The 25,343-nt window shown below is 40.9% G+C and overlaps 1 protein-coding gene across 5 annotated transcripts in view; it reads right to left on the reverse strand.

Moving 5' to 3' along the window:
• The window catches only part of LOC114566553 (pbx/knotted 1 homeobox 2), a 116,186-nt gene that overhangs the window by 39,370 nt on the left and 51,473 nt on the right, over window positions 1-25,343 (reverse strand). For 3 of the 5 annotated variants that reach the window (XM_028595100.1, XM_028595103.1, XM_028595102.1), the window contains exons 3-4: window positions 7,411-7,512; window positions 3,105-3,241 (exon numbers count right to left, since the gene is read on the reverse strand). In XM_028595100.1, coding sequence (XP_028450901.1) covers window positions 3,105-3,241; window positions 7,411-7,497 — 224 coding nt within the window. In that variant the 5' untranslated portion in view covers window positions 7,498-7,512. Of the gene's footprint in view, window positions 1-3,104; window positions 3,242-7,410; window positions 7,518-7,678; window positions 7,996-25,343 lie in introns of those variants that run through there. The other 2 variants (XM_028595104.1, XM_028595101.1) reach the window with 2 other exon arrangements.

The following is a 25,343-nucleotide window of genomic DNA, read 5'->3' on the forward strand; positions in this document are numbered from 1 at the left end:
AAGCATTAGCTTCAGGCTAATTTATCACAGCTACTAGGGATGGGCATTTTTTGTCATTTCAACATTTGTGTACTCACATTAAATTATATAGCTAGAGTACCCGAGTTGGTTACTCGCAAAAACAATTGAGACACAGCCAGTAAAGTGATCCCGACTGGTCCTGGCTAACGCCGCCATGCTAACCCTGCTAACTGCTAACGTTACCGGGAGGACCAGGCAAGCGGGCCATGGCTGTTTACAGCGTGTAGTTCAGCGGCTGCAGCCGACAACGGTGAGTTATTTTAAACCACGAGAGGGGGGTTGTAAATCGGAAAGAGAGGACTGTGAGTTTGCAGTGTGTTTAGCGATTGTTGCCGTAATTCTAGCTAAACCAATGAAGTGTGTTCCGTTGGCAAGGTAGTGGTATTTTTAGCATTTCGTATTGTAATTCTAAGCCGAGGAAGTGTGCCTGACTGGCGTGTGGAGAGGACAGGGAGGTTGTTGTGTTTTTATCGGTTCATACTGTAATTTCAAGCCAAAAAAGTGTCTGTCAGTTGGTTACAGAGCTCCGCGTGAGCACGCGCATTTAAGACTGTCAATATATCCAGCATCTAACGTTAGCTACTCCGCTGTGCTGTGGAGTAATGTCTGGCTATGTGAGACTAGAATCTAACGTTAGCTACTCCGCTGTGCTGTGGAGTAATGTCTGGCTATGTGAGACTAGCATCTAACGTTAGCTACTCCGCTGTGCTTTGGTGTAATGTCTGGCTATGTGAGACTAGCATCTACCGTTAGCTACTCCGCTGTGCTTTGGTGTAATGTCTGGCTATGTGAGACTAGCATCTAACGTTAGCTACTCCGCTGTGCTGTGGAGTAATGTCTGGCTAAGTGAGAAAAGCATCTAGCAACATTGTTGTGAATGCTGCGGTCTCAGCCTGGCAACCTCCGTGAACTTAGAGTCTGGGCAGGAGGGGGCGGGGGAGAGTATTTTTACAGTGTGGTATTAGTACTTTTATTGAAGTAACGGATCAGAGTACTTCTTCCACCACTGCTGCTAACATGTAGAACTGTTTCTTTATTCCACACATTGGCTTCATACTGTACGTGTGTATACTTGTACATTGTCCTCCTGTTTGTTGCAGCTCGGTGTAGTTTCCAGCACTTTCACCACACCACACAACCGATACACACTGCTGCAAGTCCTCTTCAACTGTGCATGTTTCAAACGGTTTTACATTCATTAACACACCCAAAAATGCATGCACAGATCCCAGCTCTTATAGAGGCACTCCAATCAAGCAGCTTCTACAGGTGCATTAGCATTATTAACATGAATGTATTCTCTCTAGAAGACAACAAAAGAGCTGGATAGAACGAGAGACCATATTAAACTTATAATAACCATTATTACTGCTAACATTCCTGCTTCCTGTGTATTTGTTTCCTGTGTGTGTGTGGATCAGGGAAGGAAGAGGAGGAAAGTGGAGATCCAGAAAGACCATATGGAAGTGGAAGAAGGGCGGATTTGGACTGAGACACCCCCTCCCCGCCACACACCACCACCACCCAGAGCTGCTCCAAACATGGCTGCTCACATCAAAGGCAGCCCTGTATCTCAGAGGAGATGCTGAGGACTTTACAGCAGCTCGCCTCAGGCCCGAGCACGGAGGCTCGCACCGCTCCCAGACAGCGCCGCTGGGACCTGGGGAGCCCGGACACCCGGCCCAACACCGTCTGCAGTGTCATGGTTACAGGACGGGCTGCGCCAGACGGTGCAGGGCAGCAGGCTTCTCATTCCACTCAACTCATCTAGAAAGCTGTGGGTTTGCTGCCTACACCGGCTCGATTAAAAATGCCTGTATTTTGAATAATTTACTTCATAAATAGATAATACAAGCTCATTATAAGGGCACATCAATATTCTAGTGATAAGCTGCCCGAGAGAGCACTGAGGTGTTTTTTTTTTTCTTCACTTCTTTACTGGAGTTTGGGGTTTCATCCAACAGTGATTTTTCTTGCTTATTTTCAACAGCTAACAAGGTGATGCCTTCCAGGGCTTCTACATGGTTAATAAAAGAATACTGTCTGTAGGTGATCGTCATCTGTAAAAATCCTAAAATATATAAATAAGGGTGACAAAAGAGGAAAAAGTGTACAGAGTGTGATAATTGTCAGACAACATTTCACAATGTTTCTACTAATGTTAAAGTTTACCTAAAGACCGTGTACTGAAATGTGTGGTAATTTCTAAAAAAAAGATTTCCAATTGCCCAACGTAATATTTAACTGGACCAAGAAGTATTTGGCAAACTAATAGTTGAATTTCAAAATAAATTCAAAAATATATCTCTACCTCTTAGAGATTGATACTTACCTTTGAAAATGACTGTTGGCGTGAAAGAGAAATACATTATTATTTTTTTTTACAACGTAAGTCTGGAACCTTACACAAAACAACTCTGTTTGCCCGATGGACATTTCTTGGTTTAAATATGTTTTTGGACTGGAAAGCATTTATTCATTTATGCATTTATTCATTGTCTCCCTAATAATGACATTAGGGGGTGGAGTCACAAGAGGCTACCCCAGTTGAAACTGTGGAGAAGTCAGAGAAACAGCCAGACTGTTGACAGTATATCAAATGCTTATTTTAGAGTCAATTTATTAAATTCAAAGAAAAGGAAATTGATGGTGCTTCTGCTCGCCTTTGATGAGTAAAAAGCAATAACTGAAGGTGCTCTTTGCTTTATGAATGACACTAAGTGAATATTGAAGTAGGCACCCTTCAAGTGCAATTTTCAAAAGCTTTTAAGTCATGGTTAGTTTAAGAGGACATATTAGAAACACCACTAGTGCTTGTGGCCTTTACAAGCAAGTAGCACACAAGTCAATTTAGGACAATTTCTTAAAGCTAGCATGGGGATACAGAGAAAATGCAATCATTATTTCAAAAGGAAATTCCAGGGCAGAATGGTGCACTTTGCCAAAACGAGTTTGACAAATAGCCCCATGTATTTTACCAAAAAGGCAGAGTGATTACCAGTCGCAAAACAAAATGGTGTTGTGCGTCAATAGCCCAAGAAGACGTATAAACATGGGAACCTCTCACGGGAGATTGAACCAACCTGTAAACGGCCCTCTTGTCGGACTCAAGCTGGGCCTGGGGGTCAAGGGTCACACTGACAGAGGTATTTGCTGCTGCAGAGGCTGCTGGGATATGGACCTGTGGGGTCTTGGTGTTCTGCTGAGTGGTGCCCGTCATCTGGGGACACATGAAACAATAACAAAAGGACTTTACATTTAAACTATTTTTGTTTTAGCATAAGAGTTGAAGCAGGGGAGAGTGAAATGGATACTTTGGTTCCGAGCTAGTAATAATAAAAACTAAGAGCATACAGCCATGCTAGCAGCTCTGTGAAGCTGTACAGTAATTATTTACTTAAAGAGCCCCTTTTTTAGATTTTAGTTATATAGTTTTTTGGTATGTAGTAAGTACAAAAAAAAGAATATTTCCCTCCAAATGGAGAGTTTTCTCGCACAGACAGCACTTTTTTTCAACTGCCTAAAAACTACTCGCCCACATTCCTGTTTGAAATTCTTCCATTAGTGATGTCACTGATTGAGAATGCAAGCCCAGTTTGTCATATGCGTTGCTTGAACAAGCACAGCTGGCCCAGTGGAATTTGGTTGACCAATCACAACCGAGTGGGCCAGCTGACCAATCAGAGCAGACTGGGCTGAGTGTTTCATGTACACCTATTCTAGTAGACCGCTGACAAGTAGTACAATAGGGGCTCTTTGAATGCTAATGTCAGCATGCTAGCATGTTCACAGTGACATTGCTAGCATGTTAATGTTTAGCAGGTATAATGTTTACCATGTTCCCCAGCTTAGTTAGTGTGCTAATATTAGCTTCATAGCACTAAACTCAAAGTACAGCTGAGGCTGATGGGGATGCAAATTTGTGTTTCATATTATGACGAAGGAATGTCCCTTCCAACTCTGCCTCTGATTGGCTACTACTTGTTGCCTCCGTTGGTTAGATTGATTAGGTTAAGGAGTGAGATTAGTTAGGGTAAGAATACCAGGGTAAGCCAATCCGAGGCAGTGTAAGGCAGAGTAGATTGTGAAATTCCATCGCCATCCTAGGAAAAGCAAATTTGCGATGGGGATGCCATTAGTTTTGCAGGTATTTGATCATAAACCAAAGCATTGGACACTGGGGCACCATGAATGGCCAGCCATCTCATAGTTAGAGATATTTCAGTCAGGACCAAAATAGTGGACCGACGTTACTACTAGTATGGAAACATAAAATCATATAAAGAAATCAAGAAAGAACATACCTGAATGTCTTTTTTAATGTATGCATGTATAAATGTGTATATATATACTTGTATTCATGTATTTCTCCGAATGATTTTTATATGCGACCGGAAGACGTTTGCTAAATAAGTTTGTGGTGTCTTGTAATCCCATGTGGGATGGGTCAAATGTTTGGCATGACAGAAATAAAATTTTACAAAAAAAACAAACAAAAAAACTGTATACATGTCAGTTGAAATAATCTCACCTGAATGGGAAAAAAAACGCAAACAAATTAATAATCTCTTAATGATATTCAGCATAGGCTTATTTCTGTGTGTGTGGTTGCTAGTGTAAAACCAAACCATTCAGTCACTTAAACCTGCCCCCCTACTGTCAGTCAGGCCAAACGTGAAAATGACCAAGATAATCAATCAATTCACCAAAGATCCTTACATAGAATTCTTCTGCTTCTTGTAATGAACGAACAGATGCTCGCGAGGTCTAGGTCACCCATTAATCACTTTTCAAAAGCAATAAGGTGCAACATGCATCTGATGCCGAAAGACTACAAATGAGGATGTATCTGGAACGAATGTCTGTTGCTTGACAGGTCAGTAGCCTTGTAATGAAGCTGGTAGGCAAAATGAATGAGATAGGATAGAGTCAGTAATTGAACAAGGCATGCTCAGGTCATATATCGATTCCTGTTAAATGAAAAGTATTCAATTAGTATTTGGCAACTCAACAATGTCTTTACAAATGGCCACACTGCTGAAGCACGCATCCGTTATTCCTCTGCTCTAATGAAGAACAGGACCACCGGTGGTTCGACAAGGAATCATTAAAAAATCTGTTCTCTCGTGTTATTTGTGTTGTAGGGTGGCCGGGAGGGTGACATGCTTTACGAACACGATTTGTTGTTTTATTCATCTCTTTTCACCCCACTTTCGTTTCTCATTCGTTCTCTCTGAGGAAATGAGTCTAACAACCCCCACTGCCCGCGTTTCTTTTTTTTTTTTTTTTTTTTTTTTGAGTCAGGGTGGGGTGGGAGGAAAGCTTCAAGTCTTAATCCCAGCACTAAATGGGAAATAAATTAGCTTCTTCACACTTAACTAGCTCTCATTTGCATTTGCCAAGCGCGCAGACTGCAGCTCGGGAGCTCTCCTGTGGCACTCATCCTCTGGGCAAAAGCACACAGAGGTGGACCAGGCGGTCGGATGAACCTGCTCTGTATTCCCCCCCATTGGATGCTGTGCAGTGTTAGACACAGCCTGGGTCCAGCCAGGGGCAATTCCAGGATTTTTTAAGTGGGGTGGCACAGGGTGGTGGACCAATAATTAGTCAGGGGTGGCCTTCCCTTGTTTTCATTTTAAACAAATTGTACATCCGAATACAATACACATCATCTAAAGGCTCAGCCACAATTCCAGTGCTGGTCCCATGGTATCCGAAATGTGGATAGTCATCATGGAAACATTATTTGGTCATGTGACAAGGGTTGGGAAGATTGGCAGGACCAGCAGCCCAGCGACAGCCCTCTGATCCAATGGAAATCACACAGCAATCTAGCCCAATGGATTGGGGGGCACCATGGGGGGGCAATCATATTTCAGAGGGGGGTGCCACCCTGCACCCCACTTTCTAGCCCTTGCCCCTGGGTCCACCTTACAGTTTCATCACACTGACCTGTTGGCGCCATCACGTGTTGTGTCGAACACCGCAGGCTGGGACTTGACCTGTATCCTTACACTTTGACATACACTATGTAGCACTCATGTTTCAATAATGAAATGCAATTCCACCTTATGAAAAATGATAACAGAGACTTCCATTTGGGTTCTCAGAGGGCCCAGCTGTAGAACATGGTTATATACTCCATTTGGATTTCTGTTTTGGGAGATTTAAACTGTTTGCTAATAAAGAGCTCTAAAAGGGAGTTAAACATCACTGAAAACATAAGTTACATCACTATGTCAAAAAGATTATTTATTTATTCAACAGGACAGCTGAAGACATGAAAGGAGAGAGAGAGGGGGAATGACAGCAAAGGGCCGCAGGTTTGAGTCAAACCCGTGGCCGCCGAGTCGAGGAGTAAACCTCTATATATGGGCGCCCGGTCTACCAACTGAGCTATCCGGGCGCGCCAGTATATATTTTTTTTCAGCAAATGACTTTTTGGCAAAAGAGGAAGAAACAGTTTTTGATCATTATTATTGTTATGATGTAAAGCATTGGTGTCTGTGAGGAAGTACACAGACTCTACAACACCTGCACCACCCGATAATGTTGTAGGTTTAATGTCCCCACCACTCATCATGGCTCTATGTATATCTTTATTGTTATCATCTGTATTTAAATTTTTCCATCAGTATTTATATTTCCATAAATATATATATTTATATATTATATATATATATATATATATATATATATATATATATATATATATATATATATGTTTATATATTTCCATTCCGAGTACTTACTTTTCCAATGTTATTTATATTATGGTCACACTTCAATATAATTTATATTATTGTTAATTACTTTTGCTATGTTATTTCATTACATATTATTCAATCTAATTTCACCTCAATTACTTACTTACATTACAATATTTTTTGCACTATGGCCACCTCACTTTACTTTACTTTAAAATACTTTTTATATAATGCCACTTTACATTCATTCAGTACTTTTTGCACATTGTCTGTTGTTTTTAATGTGGAAAAACTGCTGCTGTAACAAGTGAATTTCCCCATTGTGGGATGAATAAAGTATTATCTAATCTATCTAAGTAAAGCCAGAGTCAACAAAAAGCCCAATTGTAACTTGTATGTGTTTTGGTATCACTGTAATACTACTTTAATGTTACCATACTGCAACATGCAATTTATTATATCCCATCAAAGCAGTAAAAAGAGCACAGAAAACACAAATACAAAAATCGACCTAATAAAAACAGAAAATATGACATTTGCGTACGGCCCCTTCCCACACAGTGCGAACATGAGAAAGCTCGGTTTTCAGGCCCTAAACCATTTCTTCTTGAGCCTCTAGCGTGTGTTAGGTGTATGAGGTGGCACTTTGAGCATCGAGGTGAATTCTGATGAACGCTCTGACCTGTTGGCTCTCCTGGTACGATGGTGGAGGAATGCTCTGGGTGGCCATCATTGTCACTGCAGGTGCTGGGGACACATGTTGCATCATGGGTTAGCTGCACATCTGGACTAGAACGGAAACAGAAAACAGAGGAGAGAAACATCAATCCGGTGCGAGCGGCGATTGCAAATTCTTTTACAGCAGCAGCCACCAGGTGCTGCTCTGATTAAATAATAGGAGACGGGACTGTCACGCAACATCTCACTCTCCCCTCTCTCACTTCTGTTACCCCTTCTCCATTTACTAACGCGTTGCTCTGCTCCATCTCCCCTCAGTCTCCCTCTGCATGGATTGCACGGAGCTGACAGTCAGCCCCGATGATGTATTAATACCGAGTGATCTAACAGTGCTACCAAGCAGAAAGAAAACAAAGCAACGCAGACTCAATCACGGAGCCCTTTTACAGTAACACTCGACATACCATCAGGTTCATAACGAAGCCGCAAACAACCCCGACTACTTGTTTACCAATTACAGACAGCTCTGCTTGTCTCCTAATTACAGTACAGCTGGCTTTAAAGCCACGCTTGTTGGTGGAGCCGCCGCGGTCGTCTCTATGTGTTGGCTGCTGGTGTTGTTGTCGCGCGGTTGCCGAGCCAATCGAGAGGGCTAATTAGGGCTCGTGTCGGTGGGCTAATTGCTATTGGCCGTGACCCCACAGGGCTGAGGGCTGTGCCCTGTGGAACACCGCTGTAACCATCACTCCCACCCCCACTGAAGGAGCTAATTGGTTCAGGGGTAGGTTTTACACACACACACACACACACACACACAAAGATGCATGCACACACACACACACACACATACACACACGCAAAGACACGCACACACGCACACACAGAAAGATGCACACATGCACACACGCGCACACACACACACACACACACGCAAAGATGTACACACACACACGCACACAAAGATGCACGCATGCACACACATACACACACACACACACACACACACACACAAAGAGATACCCCCTACCATCGCCCCCCAACTTACTATAGGCAAGCACAGCAGGTGCTCTGTCCTGAAGCTACATATAACCTATGTGTAGACGCTGCATGAAAATGTCCTGTCGATTATATATTTAACCTAAAAGGGGGGAAGGGTGTTTTAATAAATGTTTATTTATCAAACTGTACTGTTTTTAATCATTATAACATAAAGTATTCGCTGTAAACCATTGTATATGGACACTACAAAGTTTAATGCGGTGCTTTTAACACTGATGCAGACTGTCACATCAACGTCAGAGTGGATACCTTGACCCACTGGACTGAATGGAAAAATGTCTTATTATTAGAGCTGCAAAGATTAATAGATCAATCAATTAAATGAATGGCCAACTATTTTCATAATCAATTAATCGGTTTGCGTCATTTTTGTTTAAATGATCTGCCTGCAGCTTGTTAAATGTGAATATGTTCTAGGATCTTCTCTCCTCTGGGGCAGTAAAGTGAAGATCTTTGAGTTGGGGACAAAACGAGACATTTGAGGACGTCATCTTGGGCTCTGGGAAACTGGGCTTTTTTTTCTGACATTTTATAGAGCAAACAACTAATGGATTAAGCGAGAAAATAATCAACAGATTAATCAACGATGAAAATAAAAGTTGCAGCTCTACTTCTAATGCCACGTAGAGGCTTCATGAAAAGCAGGCAGCGATTACAAAGGACTGGTGCACTTGGACTGAATGGTATCAACGTGGAAGTAAACGCTTTTCAGGCTGGGGGAATGCAACTTGAACATCTGAGCGAAAACATCAAATACTATGAAAGAATTATCATACAGTGATATCATACAAAATGAAAAAAATACCATAAAGTACACTACTCACTATAAATGTAATAAATACCAGAGGCACACTATTACAGCAACATTAATGAGTGTGAGTTTAATTCTGGCAAAAATGAGCACTAAAACAGTAGTATCACGCAGCACTATAAACCCTTGCCTATAGTGTCACACATCTGTGTGCTCCTCCAATAAAATGGTCTCTTTGGGTAGTTTTCAGGTTCCTTCTGCCAAACACGAAGAGATGCAAACGTCCCTCTCTTCAGAATCAAGAAAATACATGACATACGTTCCCCGCCACTGAGCTTAAATCCCCCACGGAGACCCAGACCCTGGCAATGCCCTCAATGCCAGACACAAGACAACCAGCTGAGACCCTTCTCCATTTGAGTAGCATCCGAATCCACCACGACTGCCAACATTTTGATGTTAAATGCTGGTTTAGTTTCATTGACAAGTTGTAATTTGGGGTTTTAGCTTCAAATCTGCATGTTTTATCATGTCATACTGAGCTAGTGTGTGCTGTGTGTGTGTGTGTGTGTGTGTGTGTGCGTGCGTGCGCCCGCACGTGTGTGTGTGTGTGTGTTCAGTGCAGCATTATATGAGCATGAGTGTTTGCACTGTGTGTGTTCACACACTGCGAGTCATTTTGTGTACTGATTGCGTCTCCTGGTTTCTGTTCTCATTCCAACTGGTATCAGCTGAAAGGCATCTCCTCTGTTATCAGTCCTCATTTTAATTGCAAATGCAGTGAGCGTGTTAGTGATTAAATGGAAAATTGCACATTAATTGATGAGACTGAAGATAAAGCAATTCCAATTACTGCACAGTATTTTAGGCAGCCTCTCAAGTTTCGCCATCCCTCGAAGGAACGCGCCACCAAACGCCAAATTTGAGCAGGCAATTGTGCATCCATAAATACACACACACACACACACACACACACACACACACACACACACACACACAGAGACTGATATTCGCACAAACACATGCCATACAACGGCTGCTGAAGCGTGAATGTACATACCAGAACACCAAAAACACCAACAAACAAGACATTTAATTTCAACAGTGAAATTAAACACACACACACACACACATACACAAAACTTCCCCCACGAAACTAAAAGTACAAATCTCCTATATTGTCAAAGAAAAGGAGACAATAACCGTCTGGCAGCCACTCTATCTGAACTCGTCAAAGGTGTACTGTATGTACGGCTACACAGTAAGTCATAAAATTCATTTTAAAAGGACAAATGACATGTTTGTTCCTCAACAAAGGCCTTTGAATTATTACAGAGACCGTAATGCATATCAATTGAAAAAAAGTGCCTGTAGTCGCAATCAAAATTCAAAAGCAAGCATAAAATGGAAAATGAGAAGTAGGCATAAAATTATTCCAACAAACATCAAAGGGTTCCGTGAATTTGGATTGGAGGCAGTCACACTCTTTCATCGGATCCTGTGCGGTAAGAAAAGCTTCTATTCAGCATTCAATTTTCCAACAATTCTCAGGCATGGCATGGCTCTCTGCTGTATTGATGTAAGGTTAGTCAGTGGCAAAGCTGCCGTTTCACTCCGTTTACCAACGGCATTGAAATGAAAATCCATATCTGGACACACGTGATGTGATCAGAGCCTTCCGGCCTCCACACCTCAACCATGGCCAAAGCTTTTTCTTGTCTGTTTTGGTTTGAATTCATTGCACATGTGTTGAACTTCTACTAAATGTGGAATGGGACTGCTTCCTGCTACAAATCAAGGCGATAAAAAGAAAACTGATCCTGTTGTCCTCGGGTCTAATTTGACCCATTTTTCAAAAAGTTTCTATATCAGAAATTTGTCAAAAATTGTCAAAAGAAATAACGTGGATGGTTCCATACAACGCTCTTCACAAGTGAAATAAATGAAATAAGACACTACTTTCATTGAATTTGGGTGTTTTAATCAATTTTATAGCATTTGAAAAAAAAATAGAAAAATGAACGTTGAAAAAAGTGACAAAAACGTCAGAAAGAGCTTAAAAAAACAACAAAACTGTAAAGAAAAAAATTAAAAAGAATTTATTTTTACAAAAACATCGCAAAAAGTGAGAAAACGTCGGCAAAAGCATCAAAAACGTCGCGAAAAGTAACAAAAGGGTCGCAAAAAGTGAGAAAAACATTGAGAATAGCGACAAAAGTGTCCCAAAAACATCAAACATTGGAGAAAAAAAAAAAAAAGGGTTTCAATTTAAAATTTTGACCCAGAATAAGAAAAAGTTGCATGGTTAAACGCAACGCAAGGGTTAAACAGAAAGTGTCACGGAGAACAGTTTTTTCACTCCAGATTGTGACCTGGCACCAGTTCATTAAAAGCCGCCTTGTGTTAAACAAAGATGTGACCCTCTCTCATGGTGAATTATCAACACTTCTCTCGCTGCAAAATGAGACAAGCCGAAGCCGTGAACAAGAGGTGCAAGGGCTGACACACACACACACACACACACACACACACACACACACACAGTTGTCGAGCACAGGTCGCGCAACCCTCACGTGTAAAACTGAAAATAACCACGGTGGTGAGTTGGCTGTTTGATGCGACTGAGACTGTGATGTCGGGATTTTTATAGCGCTCTTGAACCCAGCTCAACTCACTCTCCTACCAACCAAATGATGGCTGGTGACTGAAGTGGAGCTGATGCAATCCGACGAGTGCTACAACCCTGCATGCAGCTCCGGGCGGCGCGGTGTCACCTTTTTAACCTATCTCCTGACCAACGGGCTATCCCGACCCAGACACTTCGAGATCAGTAGAGCTCAGCAGGGACCGCCCACTTTGAAAGGCTCTGGTTCCGGAAGAAGAATTGCTCCATTGACATTTCATAAAATGCTGAAATAAACAGTTTTAAGGCGGGAACACAGCCAACCAGCTACGAGATCAATCGTAATCGTAAAACCTTTAACTCAGCTTAATAAAAAAAGTTTTTTGTTAAGATCATTTTTGGGGCATTTCAGGCCTTTATTTTTATAGGAGAGCGGAAGACATGAAAGGGGAGAAAGAGGAGGGAACGTCATGCAGCAAAGGGCCGCAGGTCGGAGTCGAACCTGCAACCACTGCATCATGGAGTAAGCTACTACAGATGGGTGCATGCTCTACCAGGTGAGCTACCCAGGGGACCTAAAAGGATGTTTTAAAATGGACTCTTCGACAACTGTCTGCTCTGAACGCACTCACCTCTCCCTCTCTCACCTCTCCCTCTCTCACCTCTCCCTCTCTCCCTCTCTCTCTCTCTCTCCCTCTCTCTCTCTCTCTCTCTCTCTCTCTCTCTCTCTCTCTCTCTCTCTCTCTCCCTCTCTCACCTCTCCCTCTCTCTCTCTTTCCCTCTCTCTCTCCCTCTCCCTCTCTCGCCCTCTCTCTCTCCCTCTCCCTCTCCGTCCCTCTCTCAATTTCAATTTCAGTTTGCTTTATTAGCATGACAAAAAAAAAAAAATCTGTGTTGCCAAAGCATAAGAACAAACATACATATGAACAACTACAAGAAGTAATTACATCAGATATAATAATACAAGTAAACAGGATCATTATGATTTAATTGCAGATAATGAACTCATTCTGTACCCTCAAAGGGTACGTGGAAACATTAATATTATTATTATTATCTCTTTCACACTGTCCGTTTCAACTGATGTCATCATTATGCCACATTTAGCTTAAGGCACGGTTACACTGTACTTGAAGGTATCTACATAAGAGTGACACTGTCGTGAACGTGTCATAAAACATTATAAAGAAGTCATAAACGTTTATGACATAACGCTTCTTTTAGTAAGTGTCATTCGGTTTTGTCATGGCAAGTTATGGTTAGGGTTACTGTACGTACACACCTGTTCAGCGTGTAGCTCGCTATCTCCAAGGTTGATGTTTCCCGTACCGACGTGGCATCATGACTTTGCGTAAACATACACGCCACTTTCCTAAAGCCAAATGGCGTGTTATCTGTACGCATTCTGAGCTATCCGCGTGTGTGTCCACGCTGTATACAGCGGATGTGAATATTACACACGTCTTATCGCGAGAACGTGCCGTACTATCGCGAGAACAACATCACACGCTTTAGTAACACAAAAAAAACGACAAAAAAACACGACGGTGACCAACGTCACACGCTTCGGAAAACAAACGGTCGGGTTTAGGAAAGAAACATTGGGGAAGGGTTAAAAAAAACGCCACACGTGGGACGCAATCCCGGCTCTCCTGGGTGAAAGTCCGAAAATTCACACGTAATGTTGGTCAACGGCAGCCGAACGGCATCACGCTAAAAAGGCGATTATGCATCTTGATAACATGGAAAAACGGCATACGAATTGGCGTGTCATACGTACGCCACTTTATGAGATCAGTTTGCCTGTATGGAAGGGATTTTGTGGACGGAGACAGACAGAGAGAGCAAGGAGAGAGACAAAGCCTGACATGTCAGGGACATTCATATCTTTCTTCAAATTTCACAGCAATCCCAATAAAACGTCCGGGGATCATCAAAGTCGTTAGGGTTCCTCGCCTGAACACCATGAATGTTTATGTCAAATTTTGGGGTCGGGATCAAAGTGGACAAAGCAACAGACCCACATTGCCATCCCTCGACTCATGCCACATTCATGTACATGAATGTTTGATGTGGATTTGAAACATACTTTTTGTGTTTTATGTGGTTTTTTTATGTTTTTTCTTTTCTTTTTTTAATTAATCCCCATTTATTTATTTAAATAAACGATGTTGTTATTTATTAACTTCACTTAGTGTGTATAACCAACCAAGCTCTTCTCAGGGTGCTGTAAATTCTCCCTGCTGTTTTCGACAAACTAGTAAAAGCCTCTCACATTGACACGAGAGACAGTCCATTTGCTTTCCTTACCCGCAGAAATGCTTAGAAAAAAAATAATGAAATCATTTCATAAGGGCAGTCTGCAATTCTGAGAGGAATCAACCCAATCCCCATGATGCCAAATTTGTTAAAAATCCAAAACAACAACAACAACAGTGCAAAGGCTTGTCTGACTTAACTGGTCCTCAATTGGATCTGCTTCTCAGAATGCCGAAGCTTTCCATAAATAATATCTTTGTGCATATTCATGAAAACAGAGGCAGCGTATCAGTTCTACACTCAAGGCTATAGATACACTCTCCAAATGTTGAAACCGTGACTGATTGCAGCACCCATTCTGATACCTGATCTGATATCACATGTGCACGCGTGAGGGAGACAACCATCTGAACAGCCTTTCTGTGGATGTAAGGAGCCGGGGCTGCTGTCATTTGCACATGATCCCATCAAAATCTCATTTAATCGCCACTGTTTGAGCCTGTTGGTTAAGGGGCTGACCTGCAAATGCAATGAATAACATTTGGAAGTGGGTATGTCACCTTGGTCAGATATTATGCATCTTGATGCCCTGCGAGAGAGGAAGATGAATAAATAAATCAGGTGTTTTTGAATATGAGTAGGATCTAATCATCGCCTTATTGTCAGGCCTGATTTACAATGCAAACACCAAGGGGGGAGGCATGGATGGCGGTGCGTAAAATGGTGGAGGGAAGGGCAGGAATGGTAATGAGATTGGGGCAGGGGAGGAGGGGCCCTGTGTACACATTTGTGGTCGGACTCAACGCAGGAATCGGAAAACACACAGATCAGTGAGCAAACACATACACACACACACACACACACACACACACACACACACACACAGGAATGGGTATGCATGCAAACATAGGCATGTGCATTAATGCACAAATGCCAACATTAAACACAGGGATAGCAAAACTTCAACCAGTGTCATCCTGAGGGCAATATCACACAAGCACACAAACAAACAAACACACACACACACACACACACACACACACACTCAGAGGCGCAAGTGCATACACAGCCACAGGCGAAGAGAGTCTCACCAGTGGTCTTAGGGCTACAAAACCCCCCCCAGGCTAAAGCGAGCACCACACGTAAAGCAGTCAGGACCCAGTCCACACTCCCAGACCACCTCATTAACCTGAGCCAGCCAGCAGCCGCCCCCCCAGCCGCGCAACACCCTGCTCCTCACCAGCCCACACTTACAATTCATGCTAGTATCATTTATTCACCTGCTCGCGTTGATTGGACTCATCCTACAAGATAGATAAGGCATGGATTTGAAGCTCGGCCAAGGACGCTTCAACACTGTTGTGGACATTGTTAACTCCGGCTTTTGTGTCAAGGGTCGAAGGAGAGAAACGTGTATGCGATTTCTTATCTCATGCAGTGTTCTGTAACATTTCTCAGTGTTAACCTTATTGTAAATTTTGCAGCCTGTTGTTGTTGAATTGAAACACAGTGCTTCTGCAGTCACCACTCGGCTGAGCAGGTTCCCATTTAGATGCAGATCAAGTCAGTAAGAGCGAGAAAGCAGCCCACCCATAAACACTCAACACAATGTTGTGTCGCCTGCTGCTTACAGTATGAACGTCGACCAACTCGCGGCTGAGTTGGTCACAGAGCGACGGGAGATCGAGGACATGATCACAAGCTGGAGTCAGCTATAAACTCTCGCTGTGAGCCGTGGAGGAAGGTCTGGCTACACCACATAGACATTCTGGGATAGGAGAAAAAAACCTCTCTGGGTTGTTTGCATTTCTTTAAACCAATCACAATGATCTTGGGGACTCGGGGACGGTGGCTCTGCTAAATAGTCTCTGGAAGGAACTTGTTTTGGTGGAACATTTGCACCCAGCAAAAGAAAACGCCACATACAGTATTAAATTAAGTTAACTGTTGACACAATACAGTAACGTGAACTATTTAACCCTTTTTATTTTTATTTTATCCATGGTCAATACACCTAATGTATATGACATTATACCTTATTTTTTTTGCTTAAAAAAAAAGAAGCAGAAACTATGAATTATTTTGAGTAATAGTTAAGATCAGAGGATGTTGAGTGGATCACAGACTGGTATATGTCAAAGTTTAGTCAGGATGCAGTTTGAAACCATTTAAAAAAATGTTTCAAATACTATGAAATTGAATAAAACAATCATAATGCAAAATTCAATGAAAATAATTATTGATTTTACCTGCGAAGAATGTACATCCATGTTGTTTTGGGGGCAATGTGGTTGAAAGAAACCCATATTTCTGATATAAGAAAAACTTTGAAAACGGGTGACCCGAGGACAACACAAGGGTTAAATGAGCTGATACATGGTTAAACCTCAATGGCTCAATCGCTCTCTTCACTGGTTACCAGTTGCTTCCCGCATCCGCTCCAAGACACTAGTACTTGCATACAGGGCCATGAACGGATCAGCCCCAGCATACATCCAGGACCTAATCAAACCCTACACCCCAACCCGCCCACTCCGCGCTGCATCAGCCAACCTGCTAAAAACGAATGTATTTGCACTTACGACTTGTTGTCTGGAGTTTGCACCTTCAGGGTTGAAAGCACTTAATTGAAAGTCGCCCTGGATAAGAGCGTCAGCTAAATGACATGTAATATAATGTAATGTAATGTGTGTACTTCATCCAAAGCAATCTCACCAATTAGTCCCAAAACGTCCCAGTTAGAGAGGAAATGCCCTAAACATATTCTTTGTAAATCTTTAAAATCATTCCCTGAGAGAACCAAGCAGGCCTGCCTTGCTGCACGATCAAAACGATCTTTTTTCAAAACTTGACATTTTTATTTTTCGAAGGTTGATGTCTCCCGTATGGAAGGGATTTGGAGAACGGCAACACACAGAGAGAGGAAGGTGAGAGGTCAACTTCCGTTGATCCAAACTGTCTAAACCAATTAGAATGCTCAGAATTGATTGTTTGTTGTGAAGGTTAAATCTGCACAAGGTAACTTCACTGAAAGAAAGACTCATGTCAAAGATTTGTACTTTGTACGTTTTTTTTTGAATGGGTCATCATTGTCAACATGATGCTAAATACGTCCTTTGGCGTTCTCTTCTTCTCACTCACCGGGCTGACTTCACTCAAAGGGTTCCTCTGACTCGTCCTTATCAATTTCCAATGACATTTTATGAATTTAAATCTATAACCTTTCCAGATTGTTCTATCATGCTGAACTTCTTAATGAACGCCCTTCACATATTCAAATATGCCCCACAGTCATAATGAAGACACAAGGAATCCCCTTCGGTATGGCAGTTTGCAAGATTCATCGCTTTCTTTTCTAACTGCTGACAATGGCGTCAGTGCTCCAATCTGACTGCAATTCTTGTTTTCTTTGTATTTATGCAAATGTTTGTTTGGAAATTACAGATTCCAGTTTGATTGTGTTCCTTCCTGCTTTAAAAAAAAAATGTGATTAAAGTCTCAAGTAAAACGGGTAGTGGTGAAACTACAGTACAGTGGAAAATTTTTTTGTAATTCCCCAAGGACAAGTGGTTTGCATGCAAATAACCTTATTAGCATAGCTAAAAGCCCTTCTTATAATGAGGTGACTTTCTTTCTGAAGAGGCTAAACATATAATACAAAGATGAAAAGAATAGTCAGGCTGAAGGTAAATGATTGTACCATCTTTAATCATCTCTATCAAGAGGCACCTTTTTTTTTACTTTACTTAAAAAAGTAAGAAAAAAAAGCAATGCCAGAAAGTCAATTTGCATGTCTCTATACTGTATTCATGCTGCTTTAATTAAAATGCAAATCACGTTTAAAAATCTAAAAAATAAAGAAATGTGGGATTTAACTTATAATTGCTTTTAGCAGGTTTTTGCGATAGAATGATGCTTAGTTTATATTGTTTTCCTTTTTTTTTAAATGCATATATATATTGACTCATACAACATACAAAGAGTTAAAGTGTTGACTGAAAGTGTTTTTATGTGCATAGGGCCAGTGGAATGAAGAAGTTTGAACAATGGTTAGAACACAAAATACAAAAATTTTCTTTTTCATTAGATTTTAAAGATAGTTTTAATAATTATTCAGATCCTACTTTGTACGTGGGTAAGAAACTATCTTAATAATAATAATAATAATAATAATGTATACTTTATTAATCCCGCAAGGGAAAATTACAATGTTTTCACTGTTATTGCACACATTAAACAAAGGCCTGAATTACACACACACACACACACACACACACACACACATGCTCAGTACCTCTACATGCACTAATGGAGAGATGTCAGAGTGAGGGAGCTGCCCATGGAAAGGCGCACTGAGCAGTTGGGGGTTCGGTGCCTTGCTCAAGAGCACCTTGGCAGTGCCCAGGAGGTGAACTGGCACACATACATGTACAGTATATCTACCTACGTACCTGCACATGCATACACATATGAGGTACATATACACATTTTTTTCTTTTCCATCTATATTCTTTTCCATCTATCTACTTCTTTTCCTTCTATCGACATCAAAGCAAATAATAACCCATAGATACATATAGATGTATATAGACATATATAGACCTAGACAGTCACACAATGCAATGACCAATGGTACTTAACAGGTGTATTAAATATAGTACTGCATATCAGATGGATATATTGGCCACATTTCATCCAAAAATCTAATCAGTGCATACAAGATTGATATATGATTGATTCCTGTGTCACAGGATTATAACAACAATCGATGATCTCCATATTTAGAACAGATAATCTTTACTGTGAAGCAAAATGCCACAACATCTGAGTGAGCAGTCGTTAAGGTGAAACCGGCTTCCCATTGGCTAGCTCAAACATGCCAGCGAGAAGGCTCGTTCCCTCCAAGTGAGGCTGCAGCACGATCTTCATATCTCTCACATGGAAAATGATAATACGAACATGGACATGCTCCACTACATATAACAGGGTTTTCCCTGCTACTGTAAGGTTTAGGTGCAGCACCCGAGCCATTTTGGGCAACACCTATGCCCTATGAAAGTAACTAAAGACTTTTCGGTAACACTTTACTTGAAGGTATCTACATAAGAGTGACATGACACTGTCATGAACACATGACACTATCATGAATACATGAACCCTAACCCTAACTTGTCATGACAAAAACTGAATGACACTTACGTCATAAACGTTTATGACTTGTTTATAATGTTTATGACACGTTCATGACAGTGTCATGTCACTCTTATGTAGCTATGATCTTGATACCTTCAAGTAAAGTGTAACTGATTTTTCTCAGATCTAATGACTGTAGTCGGACTTCTTAAGCTTTAATCTTTGTGTTTAAGCTTTTTGAGTGTTTTTATTTATTTATCTGCTCTAGCTTTTACAACATTTTAGACACCGATATGATGATAAAAATGGTGTGAAAAAGAGACCCAAAACAACCCCAAAGAAAACAAAAATGACCAAAAAGAGACAGGACTACAAAGAGACACATAAACCACAATAGAGAAAATCCCACAAAGAGATACTATATGGAAATTCCTTTTAAATTAAAAAAAAAGTAACATTTTCTTGAGGAAGGATGGCTAAACCTGTCGCAAAATACGCGCACCTAAGTCTTTCACAAACCGTGGGGTAACCACTGATTCACGCCACCTGGCTAACATGGTGTCTAAAGTGTTGTCGGCCCCTGTTTCAATTTAGTCATTTTTTGCTTCAGCTCTGTCGTGGCTACATTTACACAAACTGGCGCTGCATCATTTCCTAAAACAAACACACACACTGATACAGTAGAGGCACATGAACACACACACACACTCCTGGGAAGCGGGTGGGTGGGGTGGGACGAGAGTGCCAACATTGCACCCCACTCCACCAACAAAAATAGCACTGCAAACAGCGTCTGTATGGTGCAGAAGGCTCAGAGAACCGCGGATGACATGATAGAATGTGGCTCTCAAGCCATATTTTTGTTACTGTCAACAAATCCCTTTAAAAGACCAAACCCAACAGTGTATGTATCTACTGACAAGCATTGTGTGTGTATCAAAGGTTGATATGTCTTCTTCCTCTGGGCCATAGTGCTCCATTGTTGTCCAAAAACTATTGAAAGCCACACTGTTGCACTGGGAGACATGTCCCTTCATTACAATGAACATGAGCACTGCAGTTTATTTTGACTCAATCCCACACACACATACACACATACACACATACACTCACACGTGCACACACACACACACACACACACACACACACACACACACACACACACACACACACACACACACACACACACACACACACACACACCGTCCTGCTGCCGTAAGTACTCAGTAGCACATCAAATCAGCAGCTAGAAATAGTCCCTTAGCAAAATTGACTCCTCTTTGAGTACAGTTTGCCCAGTTGTTTTAGGTAAATACTCAACCTGCTAGCTGCTCTGTGAGGCTGTACTTAGGCAGTACAGTGGTGCTTTGAGCTAAATGCTACCATCAGCATGCTTACATACTGTATAAGCAGTGGTGGGAGAAGTATTCAGATCCTTTACTTAAAGTCACAATATTGTAGCTTTTAAATGTTTCTGAAACTGTGTAATGTTCTGATGACCATAAATGACCTGTAACAGCAAACGAGACTAACAGTGAAAAGAACGCTAGTTTTATATAGTTTTTATTAATGCCTCTGCCCGGTCCGATTTTTCCCACAAAGTCACAAAACAATTCACGGCAGGTAGACGGCGCTACAGTTACACATTCCAATTCGGTGTAACACCAGAAAAGCCTGTTAGTGTATCCAGCCAGGTAAAAGGTAGCAGGAGATGTCTTTTTATAGGCCTAATTGTATTTTAATGTTATTTTAGAAGTTATCTGCTGTAGTTATGTCTGATACTGGGGCAGGTCCATCACAGGAAAGAAGGGAATTAAACGAAGAACAACTAAAAGCTAAAAGGGAAAGTGAAAGACGACGGGCTTACGGGATTGTTACCAATTAAAAAATGTCCAGAATTGTCCCTCAGGTATGTAATATGTCTATTTCATTCATAAAATTCTTTAGATTGCGCAATGTGGTTGTCGCCAGTAGCTGACATTAAATGATGACGTTTTATTCCGTGTTTGTGTTGGCTTACTATTTTCTTTTCCCTTGTCCCCCTGTACTTGTGTAAAGCGTCCTTGGGTTTAATGAAAGCAGAGCACGTTTTTCTCCCTTCCCAGAATGCTTTGTGGACTAGTCAGACCCTCCTCCGCAGCTCTGTGGAGGAAGGTCTGTCAACGCGAGACTAGGTTTATAGTGTTCTACTGAAATCAAACAATTGGATCATGCATTGGAGAGTGCCCAGATTAAGCCCCTGACTAATGAAGTCATAAAAAAACATGTCCAGGCACTCAAGGTTGGTCACAAAAAGTGATGAAAGGCCTTTCATTAAAAATACACCTACGCGTATCGGCTTGAGCCTTCCTCAACTCCAAGAATAGTTGCTAAGGCATTTTGATGTTGCAAGCCGATGCAAGGCTGAGTGTCTGCGTCCTGCGGTCGACACACACACCCGCACGCACACACACACACACACACACACACACACACACACACAGGAGGAGCCTTTCCTCTGTTAAGCTGATAATCATCAGAACACTGAAGGTAGAAAAATTCAAGCTGAAATTGGAACAGCCGAGCTCATGGAGAGGAAATGTAATCTACAAGAGTTTTCCCACTGAATCCTTTCCAGACACTTTGCTCTGCTTCGCAGAGCAATCACCACCACTTCACCTTCTCTTCCTCCACTGTCATGTTTGCTGGCTACATTGTGAAGCTGATCTGCAGTTGCATCTGGGAGGTTCCTCTTTTTTTGCCAAAGATACCTCCTTATCACAGTGAGTGTGTGAGTGCCATCCGTGTCACTCTGGAACAACATGAGCTACCTGTGTGGGGACATGACTGACAAGTGAATGACACTTCGCTCTAACATTTAACTCGACACAGAATAGATGATGCAGTCCTGGGGGTGCACCAAGTGTAGTATGCTTTAATGCAAAGAGTTGACAACTCAAACTCAGCAGTTGAAATACAAGTGATATGATAACAGTAAATTAATTTTCAATTGTTCCTTTCTGAATTGAACCATGAATTGAAGTGGCACTTGGCTTAAAGTTTTTGTGTAAGAAAGTATTACTGTTTCATCTAAAGTCTACAGTATTCGGACTATGACCAGCACGGAGCAGTACACAGAGAGAGTACAATCTAAGGACACCATCAGCTAGTTGCTTTGGCCAGGTTTGGTACACAAATATTTGACACAATGGAATCAACAGGGTTTGGAAACTAAAACATGAAGACATACCAATATAATATAATACAATGCAATAATCCTGCAATAAAAAAAAACTGAACTGCACAACTTTTTGTTACAGTAGCCCTGTTTCCATCCACACCTTTTTATGCTTATTAAGTAATATGGAATGAAAAATGCCATATGGAAACAGTAAAATTGGATTGAATTTTATGAACATCGACAAAGTTTGATTTCAACGGATTTTCTCTTAATCGGATATATACATATATATATATATATATATATATATATATATATATGTGTATATATATACACATATGTATATATACATACATATATATACATACACACACATATGCATACACATACATACATAGATACACATACATACATATATATACATACATACATACATACATACATATACATATATACACATACATATGTACACACACATACATACATACATACATACATACATATATATATATATATATATATATATATATACACATATACATACATATATACATATACATATACATATATATATAAATATACATATATATATACACATATACATATATACATATATATATATATACATATACATAACGTTAACAGTAACGTAATCAACCATGTAACCAAAGAATGCTTGGGTTGAATTTGTTTACAACAAAGAGAATTGAGATGTGTAGATTCCGCCATTGCGTCTGTTATAGAAGATATCGACAGCACATTCATTTTAAAATAGGAACAGAGAACCGTGATCAAGGCCTTTGTTGATCGGAAAGATGTTTTTGCCATCCTTCCTACGGGATTTGGCAATGTCACATACTCCATTGCTCTGATTGGTTGTAGGTCTATCCAATTGAGTGCAGAGGCATTTTCTTTTCTGGTTCGGTTGAAACACGTCCCATAATCACAGCCCAACAGAGCAGCATCAGACTCATATTCTGACTAGAATCTGAGTACTTAATTGGTAAACAGCTCGGAAACACCCTAAAAAGTCTCAAGTCAATTCGATATACCAATTTGATCGCAAAACAGCATGTGACGTCAATTCGCACAGGTTTTTATTCACTTTAAAGCCGTTGGATGAAAACACACTTTTCATCGGCTTTATTCGCATGAATGTTTTTAGCAAACTTCAGATAATTTGGTTGATCAGTGGATGGAAACACCTTCTTGTGTCAGAGAGGTGTTGGTTATTTTGAGGCTGTAGTTGTGCAGTGCATGCACACTGAACAGTGTCTACAGTAGCTTGTAGCCTGCTAACGTATTAGAGACCGACCGATAAAGATGTCACGATTTCAGCAGGTGGACCCAAATGCAAGACTCTTCCAGTCAGGAGTGCAGAACAAACACACTTTATTGTGTCATAACAACTACAAACTAATAACTACGGACGAACAGAGAGAGACGAACCGACAAGAGACAAAGGAACACAGGGGTGTAGAAATACACAGACCAATAACAGAAAGACAGGGGATTGGACAAGACAGTAACGAGCAACAGGTGAGAGCGGAAAGGGAGGGACACTAACGAGACAATTGGGAACAGGTGAGAACAGAACTGGAGGGAAACTAACAAGAGAGGAAGTGCAGACCATATACGGGGAAGGGCGGAGACAAAGACAGATGACAGACAGGTAACAACAGAACACAGCAACAAGCACAGATAACAAAATACACAAAAAGGCCACAAGAGTGGCACAAAGGCAAGCAGTCCCAGCCGGATCCTGACAAAAGGATTTCTAAGGCCGATATCGATACAAATATTTGATGATTTAAAAATTCGATATTCCGATATATTGGCCAATATATATATTTTTTTAATCCAGAAATGCGTACAAAACATAAACAGATTTCCCTAACATTAGTTATTTGTAGTTATTTATGAGTCCTCACTAAAATAATATGATAATGCAGTTTAAAAATAAACTTGTTTGTTTCATTGTCACAACAGAACATCAAAATATATTAAAGTTCTGATAAATAAAATGTATAAAAATACAAACTTAAGATATGAAACTTAAAGGGTTAAACACGAGTGTTGCCAACAGGGACATTGTAGAGCGCCCTCATGGTCAAAGGTTGTTTCGTCTATTTTTATTTTATTTTTTTTACATTCATTTATTCATTATAAATGCCGATATTGATAGTTTGGAAAATGCCTAATGTCGGCCAATAATATCCTTTGCTCACTAAATACCTGTTCTTAGAGGCTTACTACTACTTGGACAAAGAGTGTAAAGTTTGTTCTGAGGGTGGCGCCACATAATCAGCTCACCGACAAAGCTCGACGGCCAAACTTAGAAATGACATTTACTAATTTGTTTTGCCCAATACATTGTGATGGAAAGATAATCGCTGGCTGGATAAAGTTCAACTTTTTGTGAGTGAAGGAAGTGCTAGGTTTTTGTAGGGAAGTGTGGAAGTGGTTGGGGTGAATGGTGGGTGTACACAGTATTAGAATCAGAGACTGAGGATCGAATCCCAAAGGAGGTTTTGGCAACACAAGCACTTTGGTTAAAGGTAAGGAACGATTGTGGTCTTGGTTAAATATTAACATCATATTTAGAAATTATAGACACCATTGTGCTAAAAGTCATTTCTGTCTTTTTTAAAACATGTTTTTACCTTCACTGAGAGGAAGCCTTTGCAGTCACGCCCTGATCAGATTCACACAGTTGCACATTCATACCTGGAAGCTGCCCAGTACAACCACAGTCTGATCTGCTGGCCACTGAGCCGTTGGGGTTAAGGGCCTAGGTTTAGTGTCTAAGCGGGACTGTCACATTTCCCTAACATAAGTCACAAGTCTCTGTTGCAAATTAGTCAGATTGATTTACTTCGACAAATTTGACTTAAGCTCTGCTAGGCTTTGAGCTAAGTAAGGTTGATGTGTCTACCGCAAACTCATTAAGAT

The sequence above is a fragment of the Perca flavescens genome, chromosome 13 (genome assembly GCF_004354835.1).
Source record: "Perca flavescens isolate YP-PL-M2 chromosome 13, PFLA_1.0, whole genome shotgun sequence".
NCBI classification, from domain to species: Eukaryota; Metazoa; Chordata; class Actinopteri; order Perciformes; family Percidae; genus Perca; species Perca flavescens.